This window comes from Gobius niger (assembly GCF_951799975.1).
Source record: "Gobius niger genome assembly, chromosome: 12".
In the NCBI taxonomy this organism is placed as follows: domain Eukaryota; kingdom Metazoa; phylum Chordata; class Actinopteri; order Gobiiformes; family Gobiidae; genus Gobius; species Gobius niger.
This window is the reverse complement of record NC_136863.1, coordinates 16,325,778-16,344,705: the sequence shown is the minus strand read 5'-3', so window position 1 is coordinate 16,344,705 and position 18,928 is coordinate 16,325,778. Positions and strand designations below refer to the sequence as shown.

The window sequence follows — 18,928 nt, the reverse complement described above, 5'->3', positions numbered from 1 at the left end:
TGGCCGCATATAGTCAAATATAGTGAGATCATTACATTACAGTGGTAATTTGGGAAGCTAATGTTAGTGGCACTGACAGATACAAGCCTTATTAAACAATAATAAAATCTGTTTGACAGTTAAGAAAAGTAATAAATGAGCGAATGTAGAGCGAGTGCCAGACTGACATTTCCCGTTTTACTGGGCTTATGTCTAAATGAGGAGAAAATACAATTACTTAACTTGACACAAGATGTTTATAGTATTATACGAGGAAGAAGCTTTTCAAGTCTCCTGGCTGCTAGGCTTCTCTGAAATAAGTCTTCATTTGAAGCAGTTAACCTTGCTGTCCCTGTGTTTTGTTTTTCTTTGTTTTCGGGTTTGTTGCCCCGTTACCCTCTATATTTTGAAATGAAAAGAAGAAGAAACTTTATTTATATAGCACCTCTCACAGATAAAATCACAAAGTGCTTCAAAAAGGATTGCAAAAAAAATTACATCATTTACATAGGATCAATCACAATCACAGACTTGTCAACTAGAAGCTCGTCTGAAAAGCAGCGTCTTCAGCTGCTTTTTGAAGGAATCAACAGAGTCGGCTATACGTAGCGACAGGGGGAGGTCATTCCACAATTTAGGAGCAACAGCTTCAAAGGACCGATCACCTCTGGTTTTAAAGTGGGTCCTTGGGACAGTGTGGAGGTTCTGGCCCGAGGACCTAAGGGTGCGACCTGAGGAGTAGGGGCACCGCAGGTCAGACACATATTTGGGAGCCTCTAAAAGTCAAAACTAACATTTTAAATTCAGTTCGAAATTTGATGGGGAGCCAGTGTAGCGAGGATAAAATGGGAATAATGTGTGACCGTCTGCTAGATCCTGTTAAAAGCCGCACTGCAGCATTTTGAACCATTTGAAGACGATTCAAAGCAGATTTGTTAAAACAAGTAAAAAGGGAGTTACAATAATCTAAATGAGATGAGATAAAAGCATGAATCACCAATCCTAGATCAGAGTTGGATAAAATTGGCCTCAACTTGGCAATGTTTCTCAATGGAAAAAACTGTTTTTGACCAGATGCCTCGAGTGGCTGTCAAGAGACAAAGACTGGTCAAACCAAACGCCAAAATTTCTGACACTTAACCAAGGTGGTTTAGAATCGAGGGGATTTTCTGCTCTGGAGCAATAATCAAAGTCTCAGTCTTTTTAGAATTCAACTGAAGGCAGTTTTCACAAAGCCACAACTTTACACTTGACAGACAAACTATTAACTCTGACAGTCTGTGCATCTCTGACTCCTTAAACGAAAAGTACAGTTGAATATCATCAGCATAGAGATGATAAGACACATTTTTACAACGGCTGATGATTTTTCCAAGAGGGCTGATGCACAACAAAAACAAAATTGGCCCCAAGACGGATCCCTGAGGAACACCATGCAGCAAAGGAGTGGCATCAGACCATCAGAAAAAAATATATACAACTGATCATAAAACAGATGTTTTCTTTTGTGCCAACTTCTAAGGATGACCCTCACTGATCCCATCTATGTCTGAGCGACCTGTGGACTCCAAGTCCAAATAGGACACCCCTAAGCTGGAGCCCTACTTAAGATCTGGTGCCAAACGGCAACAACCCAGTCCAGGAGATGACTTTGAAAACCTACACGTGCAATAAAGTTTTAATGCAAGGTCAAGTAATGCTTTGACCATTTGTTTGGAGTTATGTGAAGGTGGCAGAGGAATGTAGTGTGAAAAATGGGGCTGGAGTATCCATGACGCATCCCTGAACAAGACAGACTCACATCAGATGGAGTCTGTGAGAGACACTCCCTACAACTACACGGTGGAATTCTTTTGTATTACTATGTATACAGATATCTATAATAATGGGTATGCAATGACTCAATGAAAATGTTATCTTGCCAATGTAAGACAATATTTGGGCTCACAAACATGAACCTAGAATCTGAAGAACCAATAGGATAGTGTCAAGATGCCATCAGATTATTTTTTTACTCGCTTTTAATGTTGCATCCTTACGGCTTGTATAACAAACATATCTATAAACAATAGCAAGCAACCACTTTATGCCACTTATGAATTCGTAATGAAGCAAGTGAAGCTACTGATTTCCATTAAGACGGGCATTCTCATTGATAAGGATTTTCTGCAGCAGTCTCTTTGAATCAGCCTAAATTAGAAGCACATGTTCCCAGAATAAAGGTTTTGTCCTTAACAGGTTTCACAATGGTGCTCGACCGCATGGTGACCTCCGAAACTATAGCTACAGTGCTGCTGAGGTAAAAATTTTTTTTTAAAAAAATAGAAAAATTCTATATAAGCTCAGGCTTTAACAAATGACTTAAGAGTGCAACAGCCATGAGTTCAGGATAAACACAGCCTCTAAAGCAACAGATGAAAGCGTGGTTTGTGATTCATTTGTGTTACACAGAAGGGTGACTTAATTGACTTAATTATGGTCAACAAAAGATGGATTGTCCACATCCCTCACCAGATTTGAAACCAGCTGCGGGACAATTCTTGTATGAGAAAAAAAAATGCTTGGTCATACACAACTACTCCTGTGCATTTGATCCAGTCTTTGATGCCGCTGGACCAGAGCCGTGGGAAGACATTTTAGTTAGGGGGTGCTGAGGGCTGGAGGATTAACCTATTGTTCATGTTTTGGGTTGATGGGCAAAACCCATTCAGGCACGGAGAGAACATACAAGCTCCACACGGAGAGGCCAAAACGATCAAGGTACTGAATCTGCGACCTATGGTAATTCCTGATACTGTGTGTACCTACACTGTGGTTTCTGATGGTTATAATATGCGAGACAAAATAAAAACATTCTTGTACAACGATGACCTGCAAGACACTCACAGGAAATGACAAGACAACACAGGGAATTATAAAGTACAAAAACAACTTTATTTACAAAACAGACCACTGCCTCGTTCCACAAAGCCCGAAGTTTTGTGACTATGTTGGAATGCTATGTCTGACTTGTGACTGAGGTTGGGAATTTACAGGACTGAGAAGAAAAAACCACCCAGCAGAAACCTTCAGTATCCTTCCACCCACTTATTTAGTCTAAGCTCTGCCACCCTGCCACAAAATGTGACCAGGACTGGGTCACAGGTTTGCTTCTGTTTGGTAAGTGTCAAAGTAGCATCAAAAGTGACGGTCAAAGCGGTAATACAAGGCTTCTAATGAAAGAGCAAAACAACCTCCTAAAGCTCAAGAGAACAAACGGGACACTCCTTTTATGAGACTGAAAATTTGACAAAGCTTAAAACACATGATGGCATGAGAGAAAAAATGTAAAAACAATTCACCTGATCGTATGCCAGGTACAGAATACAAACGTGTTGGAGGGTTGAGTAAAAGTCACTTTCAATAGGCTCAGAAGTGACATTCAACTGCCACTGTCCAGAAATCAGTCTTTTACGTGACATTATAACAGCACTCATGGGAGCGCGTTTAGAAAGCATAGCGAGTACGAATGTCCTCCAGTTTCTTTGAGACTTCAGGGGGAGTTCTGTCCAGCTCCTCAGCCACACTCTTCTGTTTGTGAGGGTCCATGCTGTTAAACTGCTCGCACAGATCTCCATCGATCACATTCTGCAAATAACAATCACATTACTCAATTTGTTACATGGCAGAGCTGTTCCAAAAGGGTCAGACCAAGTACATCATGATTTACTCGTTAATCATTTTCCTTGAAATACAATAAAATTGTATTACAATTGAAATACAATAAAATTGTATTTCAATTTTATTTATGGGATAAAATTCTACGCAGTGTGGCTTTAATGTTTGAAAATGTCTAGACTGGGCCTTTTTTTTTTTTTGCCCAACCGCTTATGTGTTTGGTTCATTTGCAGTGGGGATGATTGTTGGGTTATGTTAGCACAGAGTAAGCACAGACACTTATTTATACATTGATAACTTTAAGCATTGCTATGTTTTTATTAGCTCCATAAACTACACAGGTACTAGCCTGGTTTTACCATATCCTCTTACTCATTGCATTTCGGACAAGGGTCTGGACTTTCACAATTGAGCTCCGTTATCAGGTGGGAGGGGTGAACTCCTTTGAAATCTGATTTTCGCTAGCGTTTGGTCGTGACGTATGTAATGCGCCCGAGTGCGTGAAGCAGCCATCATAACTCTTGGGGGCATTCCTTGCACATTACAAGGCTTCAATTTTAATTTCTAGATATTTAGGAGTCGAGCCAGGACGGATTGAAGAGCTTCCATTTCCTTCGTATCCGCCGCCATTGCTAAACTACAACCCGTAAATCGGCACAAATGCTTGACGTCACCTACAAGCCCCGCCTCCCCCGCTCGCTGAATGGTAGGTAGAAAGTCAACCGATGTAAAGCAGCCACTGAGATCAAGCCCAGACGTACATGTAGGGAAATAATAATTGACCGGAGTATACGGATGGCCAGGCTACAGCTACATAAAAAAAGACAAACCTTCACAGGGAAATAGTAGGATCTAAAGCTGAGGTGATCTCTGCCACAAAGTGGAGGGAACTCAGAGCGCATGTGCATCTCCAAGTGCTGGAAGAAATCATGATCCTGAAAAATACAAGAGATGCATAAGTGTCACAGCTATGATTTTACAGTGAGTAAAAGCTGTGGTGTTGTACCTCATGTGAAGTGAACGGCACCAAAATGCCAATTCCTCCTGACAGTGTGGTGTACACCAGCGACTCCGAGCCTCCCGGGATGAGCGTGGTTTTTTGGAGAGATAGCACAGTCTCTCCTACGTGATAGTTGACAATCACATCCGCCTGTAGAGAGAGAACACATCAACATTTGGAAGCTCTGTTACTTTCAGGCATGCGAAGATGAATTTGTTAATTTATGTTGGGAAATGGTGCTTAAAAGAGTCATGAAATTCAATTTAATAAGCAACTGGCGGGGAATGCACCAGGGTGGGGGGTGAGACGAGGCTGACAGACATGTTCATGTGACAGCAGGGCAGAGCACACACAAAGGGTCGTCTTCAATTAGGATGGAAATGGCTACTAACCCGACGCCATCAAACAAGTGGCCTGTGTAAAATCTGTAAGGCTCAATTCTGAAGTACGGACGACTATACAGTAGATACAGAAGGAATAGGTAAAGGTGCAAACACAGAGCAGTCTCGATACTAGTGTCCGCAAACAGATGCACACCGAGCTCCTCTTTGGTAGAAAAAAAGTGTTAAAATGTGTAAAAATAAACAATTGAAAATAACTGAAAAATAGGTAACAAAAGAGAAAACTGTATGCAGAAAGCTCAAAAATTTCCAAGAAACCCGCATGCAATAGAGTTGTAAACTTCGCTCCTTAAGAGGTGACAGTCATATGTGTAGGTGTCATTATGGATGAGATGGTCATTTTTTTAAAAGCACAAGGGGATTTCAACACTGTGAAAGGTGGTTTTGCCAGGAAAGAATGCCGCTATAGGTAAAAACCATGAACTGGAAAAGAAAATCCTTGGCTTTAAATATTTGAGAAAGAAATTATACAGAATTGACCAGAAAATTGTCTATATTAAGCTAACTTCCTTTTCGGATCACGTTTAAAACGTTAAATGTTTAAAAACCGTCAAATGGAATGAAGAGCAAAGACAAAACAAACAAATCTTTCTACTTTGTGTCACAGACATTTAGTGATTGATCTATGAGATACATTAATTAAATAAAAGTGGAATGCAGCTAATTTAAGGCAAGACTGACTGCATTTAGCCGGCCAGCGGTTAATTTAGTTCATCCCCTACATACCAAGACAGTAACGTTTGTTTGTTCGTGCCCATAGTAAGATTTTCTAAGTGGAAAATGCATAGGAATAAAACCCCGGAACTTCTTGCTTCTACATACCAAGAGTCACATCCTACAACCCAATGGGGGTTTGCTGTGAAGTTTGTTCCTGTGTCAAAAAAACTAAAACAAAAAAAACTAAAGGAGTGGCTCCCTCGCGAGTGTCAATTAACATTGACACGGACAGAATTGCTGACCAAACCTCGTGTCACAAGTGGCAGCGCTTAAACTGGAGGTACTTTCCCCAATGATCCGCTACCTAAACAGTTTTTGGACCAGAATTGAACAGTGGCATGTTTGATGCTGTAATACTAGGCTACACTTGCGGTTGCTTGTGCTGGGCAGCTGTGGCCACGTGTTGCCTGTGTGTAAATTAGTGGTTAGAGGTCAGCGGAGGCAGCAGATCAGAGCTTGAGTCAAGAGGCTGAATGTGTGACTGTGGCACGGAAAAGATGATTGCGCTTTGGGAGCTGTGGCACACTTTTGTGCCCAAAGAATGCAACTCAGTTAGTGGGGAATAATTCAATCTCTGAAATTACACGGATTGAAAAGCAAGCCCAACACAAAGCGCTCATTGTCCACAGTAGGTGCATGATGCGATTTGTGTTGCACTGCAAAATCCACAGGGAACTACCATCAGTGTCTAAATGTGAGCCTGTACCTTCTGGGACGCTCCATTGAGAAGGCCTCTGTCCCACAGAGCTTTGTTCCCTGTGGGGTCTTCATCGACATCATCGCTCGTATTTGGGGGTAGCCGGACCTGGAAAAACATCAGTTTGAAAATGAACCAGATGATTGTAGTGATGCTCATAACTGTGCAGAGACAGACAGAACTCACAATACTGATGTTTCCGAACTTGTCGGCAGAAGCCATGGTGTCATAGTCCAGCAGGCAGGCGGTAGTGACCCAGCGCGGGACAGTGTCGTCAGCAAAGATAATCAGCTGGTTCTCATTGCGCCTGTAACGGACCCAGAACAGACTCTCCTGCACGTCCGATACTATGACGCGCTGGCCAATGGTGAAGATGCCAGTCACCAGATTCGGAACGTGCTGGAAAGACAGAGATGGAGAGCATTTAGTACGCTCAGCAGGCACCCAAAGCCATTATATATTATCCAGACAAGACAAATATTCAGCTGCCAGTTCTGCTAAAACAGGTGGAGGTTTGGCACAGATCTGCTTAAACATAATACAGCGTGGGATATTTAATTACCTTCAAATATTTCCCTTTAATTTCTCCAATGGATCTGTACAATTGGACTTTTCCGTCATAAAACTAGAAAGAATCCACTTGGTTTTCTTTGTTCAAAACTAAATTAAAAGAAAAAATAAAACAGTGCCAGCCTTGTCCTCTTCTCGGTGGCATTTCCGACACGCTCGGCTTGGGTCTGTTACTCATGCCTTGCTGTCAGACTTTGTTGCTATTTAGGCTATACCGCATTATACTGCATACCGCAGAATTGAGGTACATAAATTTACCACAGGGGAAAATCTTTCAACGTGGCAGCCCTCAGAGGTGGTGGAAAATAAATGTTCTCAGCAACAAAGACAGCAGCAAAAACCTGTGTTTAACAAAACATTACTCCAGGTATGTTTTAGATGAGGGATTGTTTAATGCGGTTAAGAGCTTGAAAAAATGTGTATGATGCATTACGACTCTTGCCTCTCTAAATATGTCTGCAATCATACAGCTGTTATTCATGTAATAAACCAGCTCATCTGAATAGCCTTAAATATGTATTAAATACAGTAAAAGTCACATTACTATTATGTGAGAAAGATAAAACGTGTTTATATTGAGCAGATTCACTTGATTTTGGGAGATTTAGTTGAGAATAAACTGCTAGTTGTGGTCCATCAACACCTCTGACAATAACCCCCATTGTTCACAGTAATTAAATACACATTTCGTGTACATCTTTATAAGATCACAGAGAAACAGAGCAGACTGCCACTGAAATACATTACACTGATTTAGATTTAGAGAATAAAATGCTATGTTTACAATATAAGCTTGTGCATTTAAGCATCTCCTGGTGTTTTTAAAAGAAAGGAGTGCAGATAAATAAAATAAAAGGAATAGATACTCTGGGCCACACTCCAGCGGTAATACACCCTGACGTACAGTGAGCAGAACAACATAGGCCTTTGGTGCTAAAAGTAAATGACTGTACAAGTGGTGTACAACCATTTAATGCTTTTTAATGTAATTTTAAGGCCTAAATATTTTTTTTTTAAAATGCCGCAAAAAAACACACACACACAAATCTTGGCATATTTCATTCAATGAGAATGACACAGAAGAATGAGGATTTCAGTCACTACAGCTGAATTAGCTTTAGACCATAGTTTTTGTCTTTTTGACAAATGTAAGCCAGTACGAATCCAATGCAATGCTTTTCAATGACTTTCAAGGCCTTAATTTTGGCATTATTCATTTAGTGTCTTTTAATGCTTTTTAAAAGGTCAGCAGAAAACTTTAAATACATTTGGTTGCACAGCTTTACAGGACACAAGACCATACCTTGTTCTCACATTTCCTCAACAGCTTCTTTTTGCCCAAGTCATAGATTCGGAGTAACTTCCCAACTCCAACCAGGACGCGCCCTTGGAAAGGAGCTATGGCCAGTGGTACATCCTCAACCGGGGTCTGTCAAGAGAAAAATTATATTAGTCTTAATCTTTCAGGCATGGAAAGCTTGTTTGAATCCAAAATCACATCTGTCATAAAAAGGGCTTATTCTTTGTCAAGTTGCTGCATTAGTGGCTATGGACCGCCATTGGTCGGTCTTCCACGGAGTTCATCTCTAGACCAGTCAAGTGGTTGGGGAATTCCACAAATGGGAAAAGAAGCGGCGAGCAAGAGTATAACCCTACACTGAGTGACACCATGACTCACTTCCTGTGTTAATCCACATCGTTAGTAACACACATGTGGGCTCCTTCACACTAATGGCCTCCACAGGTTCAGGTTTTTGGGGAATTGCCTGGTGAGTGTAGCACGGCTCTAAGAGCAGTAACATCTGACCACTGTGTCATCAAAACATGACTTCCGGCTGTCCTGCCTTTCCCCAGAGCCTCATCCTCATCAATGAAATACAAAGGGCAACATTTTCCCATTTTCCCAACACCTTTTCTCCTAAAAAACAGTTGTGGTTCAACTTGCTGGGTTTCAGGCGACATCACAGCGTCTAAAGGCCTATATTATACAGGTGAGGGGCAGGTAAAATTACTCTGTTTTTGAGAATATGTTTGGTGTTGTACAGAGAGCTCATGGATCCAGTCAATTATATTAATGATCATTTTTGGAATTTATATTATTTATTTGTTTATTTGGTAGGGACAGTGAATGTTAATGAACATACAGTAGATGGGACTCATGCATGTAAACACGCCACGCCGGAATGTAGCTATGGGATAATTTGCATCCGTTGTCCCACACCGGCACTCTCAAAAACACTCTCATTCATCCTGAGCTATTGTACATGTTTTTAGTGGATTAGAGGAAACCAATGCAGACACGGGGAGAACATGCAAACTCCACACAGGGAATTGAACCCGGGACCTTTAAGCTGTGCTACCGTGTCAAAATAAATTCAGACATTGTCTTTTAAAAAATCCGACTTGTGAAAGTGTAATGCAGTTAATAGGAACAACTGGCTCCTGCCCTCATGGAAGTGTGACGTCTGAACCTGAAAACAATTGAGCACATTTACTGGTTTTAATTGATAATGGAAATTCTGTATTAAATATTAGTAATAGTAAATATTGTATTGTTATTCTCTGCTATGAAACAGGGTGCTCATGAAAAAGAGTCTCCTGCTCTCATTGGGCCTTCCCTAAAGATAAATAAATACATGCATACATGGCATCTCATGGGAACTGTAGCTCTAATGTATTTAATGCATTTTAGCGACAGGTCCTGTGGCTTTTATCACAATTGTTTTTAAACGGCTTACACTGCCGTACAAGCCCAAGTCGACAAGTTCTCAAACAATGTCATTTTCTTTAATTGTTTATTCACTCAGTACTCTGTGGTGCTAAGTTAGTTGTAGCTACAGCTGCACTGGAGCAGACTGATTATTCTGATTATAAGACGACCCGCTCTACTATCTGAGCTACTACTGGTAGCTGAGCTAACTACTTTCCTGGTCCAGGTTGTCAAAGTGGTAAATAAGCAGGTGAAAATCCATAAAAGAAAACTTGCCTTGTGCACAAACTCCAGCTTCTCACCACCTCCGATGAGCCGATAGGTGTAGATAAAGCCCCCGCTCACCGATCTGGGATTCAAGATCATGTCTCTGGCGACACCAACAAGGACGAACCAGTCATCACTTGTGTTGGGAAACCGGCACACTGCGATGCTGCAGAGTGGAATAAAAGTATAATGATGGTAAATGGTCACATTTATCCATGGGCACTCAAAGAGCTTCACGACAAAGAACATTCATACATGTGAACACAGACATGGAGGTGGATATGCACTGCATGTAAGGGACCACTCTTTCTACTGCCACCAACAATTTACCAAAGTGTCACACGTTGAAACATGAATACAAATGACCTAGCCCATTTTCTCCTATAAGTTTACATGGGACTGGAGAAGTCCAGATAAAATCAGTTACTACATGAAAACAAAGTCGTTTTCAGGCCGCGCAGAGAAACGCTGCAGTGTTGACTTGTTGGTGCAAATGAACATTGGACATTTTACACAAATCAATTGACTAAACATCAGATTTGAGCAGCGAACATTTTCCCTCGTTCTCGACTGAATCAACGGGCTTCGCGCTCGACCGGAAGTGTCAGGACAACGGAAGTGCCGAGACAAAGCAAAAAGAGGCAAAAGTGGGCAGGGCGGAATAAGGTGAATAATGAAATGCAGAGTCATTAGAGTAAGGATAAACACACGCTTCAATTTTAAGACCTAAACCCACATTTTCTGCAAATGTAAGACTTTTTAAAGGTCTTATTTTAACAAAATAAAATTTAAGACTCAAAGAAAAGTTAAGACCCCGCTGGCACTTGCGCACCTGAAACCAGCTTCATTCTGCTCCAGTTGCACTTGGTCCAGAGTCGTGCCTTGTATGGGATTGACCAGTCTGACCAGTGAAGCCCACTGACCAGTTCCAGCTTTAGGTGAACCAAAAATGGCTTCTGGGAGATTCTCATTGAGGAAAGCAGCAGCCATTTCAGCCGCCAGTTCTCTTTCATCCTCACCTGCAGCTTCCACCATTTCCTGCGGAGATAACAAGAGAGCACAGATCTGTCAAAATCTAGACTCCTTAGTCTTAAGTCTGTCTCGCTCTCTCTGTGGTCTTTTACTGAAGAGAGGTTGGATTGGATCCATATTACACATGCAGCGTTGGGTAGTAACTGAATACATGTATTTAGAATACTCATTTTGAGTAACTGTATTCAGGTACAGTTACTTTCTCATATTAGGGTATTTAGAATACAGTTCCTAAAATCAAAGGAATACATTGCAGTACTTAATTACATTTCAGTTCCATATTCATAACAATAAGAAAGAAAAGATCAAAACCACCAGGGACAAGTTTAGCTCTATGTCATTGTGGGCTCTAGGCATTTGCAAAGTGATTTTATGCATTCCTAATTAGTGGTAAATAAGTTCATAACAGGCGACATAAAGAATGTAGCTGCATGTTTTTAATCATACACCACTTTTATGCATTAATATAATGTAAATTAACACGAAAGTATTCAGACAGTACTCTGACCGCACAAACGGAATACGTTACAAAATACATGTTAAAGCATGTATTCAGTATTCTGTAACTAAATACAATTTCCATGTATTCCACACACTTTAAATATGTCAAGGCCAGATTTTTGTATTGATACATTAACACAATATAATTAAATTATATTAATGTGACCCTGTCCAACTGATAAAAGACATGACACTACAAGGTCGACTGATATATCGGGCCGATGTTTGGGGATTTCAATGCATCGACTATTGGCCGATCTAGCGCCGAAAAAGATGATATTTTTGAGACCGAAAGTGATGGAGACATCTCGTTTTTTGCATTGGAAAGAGCCAAGTCGGGTCTTTAAAATGAGTCCTCCTACAACTCCCTAGGCCTGTGAGGAACAGTCAATATGGACATGCTGCATGTAATTTTACAGCACAGAACCCAGGTAGATAAATTGTTAGTTAGTTTTAACCTCCACAATTGTATTTTTGATCGCCGTGTAAAATCCCCCCGCTAGCAACAGCGTGCTAATGCTAACGGCAGTCAATCAAAGCTGTGACAGAAACTATGATTGAATCACCATAAGTAATTAAATAAAACCGGCCACTGGTGGAATGGCCAAGTTTGTTTTTACAAGATTATAGACCAGACATTTGGAAAAATATAAAAAATATCCGCATCAGCATCAACCCATATCGGTCGGCCTCTACTACAAAAGACTAACTTTAAAGGCCTACTGTGGCGAATGGGCAAAGAAAAGGCCAAATGCCAGCAGACAGACATGGACTATTAAAAAGCAAGGATGCAAAAGATTTGATCAGCTTTCCCCCCAATGGAAAGAGATGTATCATCATTTGAACACACACACATACCTCAGCCATCTGTTGCTTTCTTTGAGCTTTGGTTGCCTCTGTGTAGGCGTTGTGGTCAGTCTCAATCAAAACAAGGTTATTAGTCTCTGGATGAATTACAAATTTCCTGGGCGTGTATTGAAGGGGAAAGGCCACCTGGTTGAACACAGCACCCAGTTTTTCCAAGGCTAAAATCCTGCAAGACAAATAGTGAAAGGGGAGGAGGAGGAGTTAAAAAAAATAGAGGGTCACACAGGGCTCACTAATGATGGATCAGTCTGTCTGTGAAGTCATAGACACTTAAAAGCTCCAATAATTTATGGCTCTGACAGAACATTTTCAAGCAGTAAGATGAGACGTGCAATGGGTTACAAGACCATGTCAAGTGATTAGTCCCGGTGTGTCTATTTATTTACGTATATAAATATATATACACTGTATCTACATCTAAATAAAATATATAGATTTTTTTCTTCCTGTTTTAGATGTGCAAAAGTTAACAAGGATAGTGACATTTTTTTTAAAAAGGCTCTTATCCTCCACAATGTTACTTTACATAATTAAGTATGTATAAGTAAAGACTAAACATAAAAGTGAAAACCCTTGTACCGGAGAGTGTTGGTGGAGATGGCCACGATGCCTTCAGGACACTGCTCTGAAGCGAAACCAGAGGCATACTCCAGGGTCTCATAAGACAGAGGGGTCAGGTGGAAACGGGACTGGTACGAGTAACTCAACCAAGAGCGACTAGACATGGCCAGCACCTGGCATGGAAAAAAAGGGTAAAGCAATAAATAAAACTAAATGAATAGGGGAAAAAGATGTGTGCATCTTTGAGCAGATTACGTACAGCCTCCTGCCCCTGCATCCTGACTCTGAAGAGTTTGACCGGGCGAGAACCCAAGTAGCGGGTTCTAGTGTCTGAGAGGTCACCGGTGACTGGGTCCAACACGGTCCGCAGCAACACTCCGTTCTGAGAAGCACAAACATACATCATTTAATGATGCATTCTAGTAGGAGATGTGAACACGCTGTGAAGGCACGTTAAAATGGCAATGCCTGGCCTGCCTGTAGGTCAGGACTGAAAGGTATTCCAGATGAATGAAGGGAGTAAGCCTGAAGGGACCACTTTTTATACAAAATGTTAAATAAAATTTCAGGGTTATAGCAGAAGTGGCTTGTTTCTGAATATAACTTAGATCAATAGAAAGATGGACTAAGGTAAAAGGCTGACTGTAGCAAGTGAGGTCAAACATTTCTGAACACATTTGAGAGAACAAGGTCCGCCATGTGCTTTACAATAAGGGGATAACGTGTACCTGCAGTCCTATGTTGAGGTAGAGAAAACCAATTGATCCTTTTTCTCCAAGTTCATCCTGCTTCTCAACACCTCCCATTTCCACAATACACAGACTCTCGGGTTGAGCTGGCAAGGCCTGCATACTCAGGGGCTGGAGACAGTCCTAAAAATCATGGACAAGTCATTAATGTGAACAACAAAAGGGACTGATACAACAACTACATGTATAAGGGTTTCTCCATCTTTCTAATTGAATCAGGACTGGGCAATAAATCAAATTAATTTGCTTAATTCATGCATTCAAAAACAGACGATGTGGAAAATGGCTAAATCGCAAAATCACATCCGTCACTACACGTCCCCCTCATGTGCACCATTCGGCCAATTTAGCAGCTTGTCAGACCGCTCCGCAGTGACTGTTTTCAGACATGACACCAGCAGAGAACCCAGCGACTTTCTGCGGTTGTGTTTTCGGAGTGCGCAAAGGAGTTAGTTCCGCTAAAACAGAGGTTACCCTGGTCTGATCCACTGGAGTAAAAAAAACAAAAAAAAAACACAAGATTTTATTGTTTGGCTAAATTACCCAGCCCTAAATTTAATTGACAAGGAATGTCCAGATATGATCTATAGATTAGAGTCAGCTGCCGATTTGGGCATTTTGCAAGTATTGTCATGTTCTCCAAGTGCTCCAAAACTGGTCATGGGTCTGATGAGGTGAACCTGCAGTGGCTCCGGTCTGCAGTTCAAGGTAACTTTATTTATACCCATAGGTAGGATTATTGCTTTGTAGTTGAGAGTTGGCTTAGATACAATTCATAAATAACCAAATCCCAAAAAAGGGATTTACAGAAAGCACACAATGGTTAGTAAGGGTGGTTTACCGAAGGATCCAACGAGATGATCCGCACAGTGTTGTCTACAAGACCCACAGCTAAGAATCTGGAGCGCTGCTCCCCTGGTGGAACATTAGCAAGGCTCATGCAAACCACATCTGCAGACATTTCCTTCCGCTCAGTATACTCGTTCAGCTGGCCAGACTAAAATAGAAAAAATAACAGAAAAAACACAAAAACAGATAAGCTAATTTTGCTGAGACATTTAGACAAATATTCTGGTTCTTGTTTGTTTTACCGGGTCCATCTCAAAGTAGACGAGTTCTCCTCCAGTCAGCGCGATGACCACCTGCCTTTGGTTCACCGCACAACGCACTATGGTCTTCTTTCCTGGTGTTTTCCACTCATTCACACGCTTATCGGCTCTGATGTGACGGATTCCATCTGGGTAAACCTAGAAACCAAACCCATCAAATTAGTCTAATCAAGACGTTACATACAATTCTAACAGACGCAATCATTTTACTGACCTGTACTAAAGCATCTTCACCAAGTAATGAGCAAGACAGTGTTGGTGTTGTTCCCAAGAAGCCCGAGTCTGTCACTTCTTCAACAGTCTCTCCGATGGACAACACCAAAGTGGCATTAACGAAAGATACAATAATGTATGCATCAAACTCATCTAAACAGAAAGAGAAAGATCAAATCACATTTATGTTCAAAGGTATACTTCTAAAATAACTGCTTCAGTCAATTGTTTTTTCCTGGATGCATCAGGAGAAACCTGATACATTATTTGATTAAGCATCTTTTTTATAACATCAATTGAAATGAATCCAACAGATTACAAATAAATACTGTATATGAATGGTTAAAACTAACAAGCAGCATGTTGTTGTTTTGGAAAATATTTACAAATCAAACTTTACCTTCCACATGCCTGCGTACGGTCCACACAGCGTTTGGGTTACCGGGCAGCTCTGACACAGCCATCTCTGAAACCTGAATAGCATTGATAAGAAATAAAAAAAACGCATAGTTTACACTGGTGCGGCAAGTGAAAAGGCTTGTCTATAGCCTTTGGTCACTGTGAGAAATTTTGCACATAAAAGTCTCTGCACCTCCAAACCATGCCGGAGGACTCTCAGAGTAGACCTTGGTCCTCTTCCACATGCTGCATACAGCTGAGGTGTGTCCTCATTGGCCAAATCAGCAATCTGTAACCGACAGAAACGCTCAATGTACTTCTTACAAAGTTTTCTATGTAATACCATAGATACAGTTGCTGGTTTATGATACACAGACTAAAAGTAATATAAATAGTTCATACCTGACACGACATTATTGGTGATAAACTTTCAAGTTCATCAACAAGAACCAAGTTCTTGAGTGGGCGAGGCTGGAAAAAGAATGTGTCTCCCTCTTCCAGTGGCATTGCAGAGGAGAATTCAGGCTCATCATCATCATCGCCCAAGTGAGCAATCTGATACAGGTAACTAAAAACAGGTACAAGGAAGTCAGAAACTTTGTATAATGTATAACATTTTATTAAAGAATGGAGACTTACTGATTTCCAAATTCAGAAGCAACAAATAAAAATCCAGTTTTTAAAACACACATGGCCGTTGCCACTGGAATTGTATCAAAGTACTTCAGTCTGATTTCTGTAACCTACAGAGAATCATCCAAAATGATAATGAGAATATTCAACTAATTGTAAAATGCAAGTATTAGGAGCAGTATTTTTTACCATTTCCTCATCTGTTTCCAAAGTGACTTTAAATATGTCTCCTTGTTCAGTTTGTGCCAGAAAGAAGAACATTGATTTTGTTTTATGGGTAGCTGAACAAACAAAAATCATGCCCCGCTCAGGATCATCCAAGTCATTCTGTGCAGCACAACATCATAAAATTAAGACGGGTAATTAAAAAAACTATGTGTCACAAAGTAAATATTTGCAACTCACTCTTCGTCGTGGGATGGGACATCGAATATCAGGCTGATCTCCAAAGTTTTTGTACGTGATGTAGTTTTCAGAGCAGATCAGGACACCACTGGGACCGTCGGAGCCACCAGGAACTGGACAGAGATTACATAAATATGTTTGTCAGTTACACAAGATCCAGTGATAAAAGAGGGTATACACATTTTTAATTTAAATGGAATCTTTAACATTGCCGTTGCTGTGGTGGAATTGCAACTGCTATACTGTTGCCATATTATGACATCACACAAATAATCTCTATAGAATGTCATAGAGAACATCTACAGAACTGCTCACCAGTGATGAGGAAATTCCCATGCTCCTCTAAAGCCTCACTGTATTTACGAACCACATGGTTTAACCCCAGATCCAGTTCATAAAAGGTAAGGGTTTGCTGTGTGTTCGCTGCTGCTTCTCCAGTGGGATCATTGTCTGCTTCCTGTTCAAAAACACAGTACTGTTACAAAAATTGTATTGGACAGAAATGATTGGTTATGCATCACAAACTTGCCTCATAGTCCATTTCAAGACAAGCAAACATGGGATTTTCAAACCCGACATCAACCCCTACAACGTGGTACACAAGTGTGTTTGCTTTGTGAGCCTCCAAAGGAGATGAGATGGTAAGTCGAGCAGCAGCATCTCTATTCAGAATATAGACCAATTTCTGTTTTTCAATGGCTCCTGAAAAAAAAAGCATGAAACCTTTTCAACATGAAGCAAATGACTGAACCTTCAAAGAACTAGATGTTGTTCTGTTCGTAAATTATTACGAAAATAATTTTCGTTCTGTTCGTAAATTATTATGAACAGAAAAATTATTCAATTAAATTATTACCCTTTACCCCAAAAAATAACATACCTATCATGACTGCTCTGCCTTTTGGGTCAACAGCCAGGAACTGTCCAGGAACAATGCGCCTGCAACCACTTTTCCCAAATGTCTCCTGGTGAATCTTCTCTAAAAAGTTTTTGGAAGGTTGATACTCCAGAATAACAATGCGGCCACTGTCACTTCCAACAACAATATAATCTGTATGAAAAAGACAAATGGTTATCTTCTTCATTTATATTGACAACATTAAGACATCAAACTACATGCAGCCAATCAACATACCTTTCGTTCCTCCAGTAAGTCTAAATGCCATCAAAGATCTGACAATCCCAAACGCCTCCACGGTGAGCAAGGTGTGCACTTTTCCAGTGTTGGCATCAGGCCTTAATAACTCCAAGATTTTTCCCCGCGAAACAACAATCTCCTGCATCTTAGTTCCTATGTGGAGAAAATGTTAGTTATTGACCCTTAGTAAGCTTTATATACTAAATATAATACTATAAACTTAATATGGCACCTGAAAAATTTCCATGGATGGCATGGGAGATGCCAGTAGCCCTCTGTAGGGTAATGTTGTAGAGAAACATATCTCCTTGTCAGTGGTACCCCACTAGTGCAAACGATCCAGAGCTAACGTAGGAAAAACACAACATGACAACGTATAAAAGAGAAGACAAAACAAAAATTCTAAAGACAAATAGAGTCTGCTAATATCATAAAGTCATTTTCTAAGAACAATGTCGCAGATTGACAGAACAGTTACTTTATAGATCAAAAGCGACTTTTGGAATAAACAACACATGCTTAGGGTAGTTATTCACATGGAATTGGTAAATAAACATATCAGAATGTAGCCTATCCAAAACTTGTTTATAAGAGTCTGAAGCAGATGCTAACAATACAGCTAATGCTAGCTGCCGATAAACATAGAGTAACCTTTACGTTTGTGATCCATTTTTAAGCTTAAAATAATTGTGCTTAGACGGAATTAAGTGCTGGTGCATTTTAAAACACGTAGAAAAATATCATACACACACAAAATCCTTTGTAGACTAACTACAAACCCATTCATTCATTCAAGTACCAATATCCAATGGATTCTCTATTATATAATTTTTTACAAAACGTATCGCAAAAAGATTAGCAGAATACATGTGCCTGAGGCTGAACAACATACTGATATGGAGAACAATGCAATTACCCCTGTGATGATTCAGATTTTAAGTGGATATTTTGTTTTTTGAAAAACTTCTTGGTGAAAAAGCAATGACGATCTGCCGTTTAGGGTCCTTATTACTAAGCGTCGCGCTCGAAGATAGGTGCCCAATACGATGCCTGATACGCATTGTAGAACTGCAGTACCGCGCTCTCTCCGACAGATGTCGATAAAGACAAGGGATTTATAAAATGTCCAAACTTTCGGCCTGGTCAGCAAGACAACACGCTTTTATTCGGCATCAGTACTAGGGTCGCTCTCCTGTCGTTCTGTCTTTTAAGATGACAAATCTTAATGCATTGATAAAATACGGAGCCTAATTAACAATTACATTAAAAAATAACGTCACCTTAGACACAGCGACATACTTTGAACCAAATGGGGTAAAATGT

The 18,928-nt window shown here is 40.4% G+C and overlaps 1 protein-coding gene across 1 annotated transcript; it reads right to left on the bottom strand.

Annotated features, from left to right (window-relative positions):
• Positions 1-3,451: 3,451 nt before the first annotated feature.
• On the bottom strand, positions 3,452-18,616 carry sf3b3 (splicing factor 3b, subunit 3). Its single transcript, XM_079568215.1, has 27 exons — positions 18,522-18,616; positions 17,838-17,950; positions 17,603-17,758; positions 17,348-17,518; positions 16,993-17,169; positions 16,783-16,920; positions 16,468-16,580; positions 16,252-16,389; positions 16,069-16,172; positions 15,832-15,997; positions 15,623-15,718; positions 15,431-15,503; positions 15,032-15,183; positions 14,800-14,955; positions 14,550-14,705; positions 13,688-13,831; positions 13,219-13,341; positions 12,978-13,132; positions 12,390-12,564; positions 10,831-11,036; positions 10,008-10,164; positions 8,325-8,450; positions 6,638-6,850; positions 6,461-6,559; positions 4,643-4,786; positions 4,467-4,571; positions 3,452-3,606 (listed from the first exon to the last, which is right to left on the bottom strand). The coding sequence occupies exons 2-27, from the start codon at positions 17,905-17,907 to the stop codon at positions 3,466-3,468; spliced, it is 3,654 nt and encodes a 1,217-aa protein (XP_079424341.1). The 5' UTR covers positions 17,908-17,950; positions 18,522-18,616; the 3' UTR covers positions 3,452-3,465.
• Positions 18,617-18,928: the final 312 nt, after the last annotated feature.

Bases quoted from the DNA above. Each gene is read 5' to 3' on its own strand.
- sf3b3 (XM_079568215.1), bottom strand. From the start codon at position 17,907: ATGTTTCTCTACAACATTACCCTACAGAGGGCTACTGGCATCTCCCAT. The intron at 16,173-16,251 runs GTAAAAAATACT...GATTCTCTGTAG, and splicing joins TGGAAACAGATGAGGAAATG to GTTACAGAAATCAGACTGAA. The intron at 13,832-14,549 runs GTAAACCACCCT...CATGATTTTTAG, and splicing joins TCATCTCGTTGGATCCTTCG to GACTGTCTCCAGCCCCTGAG.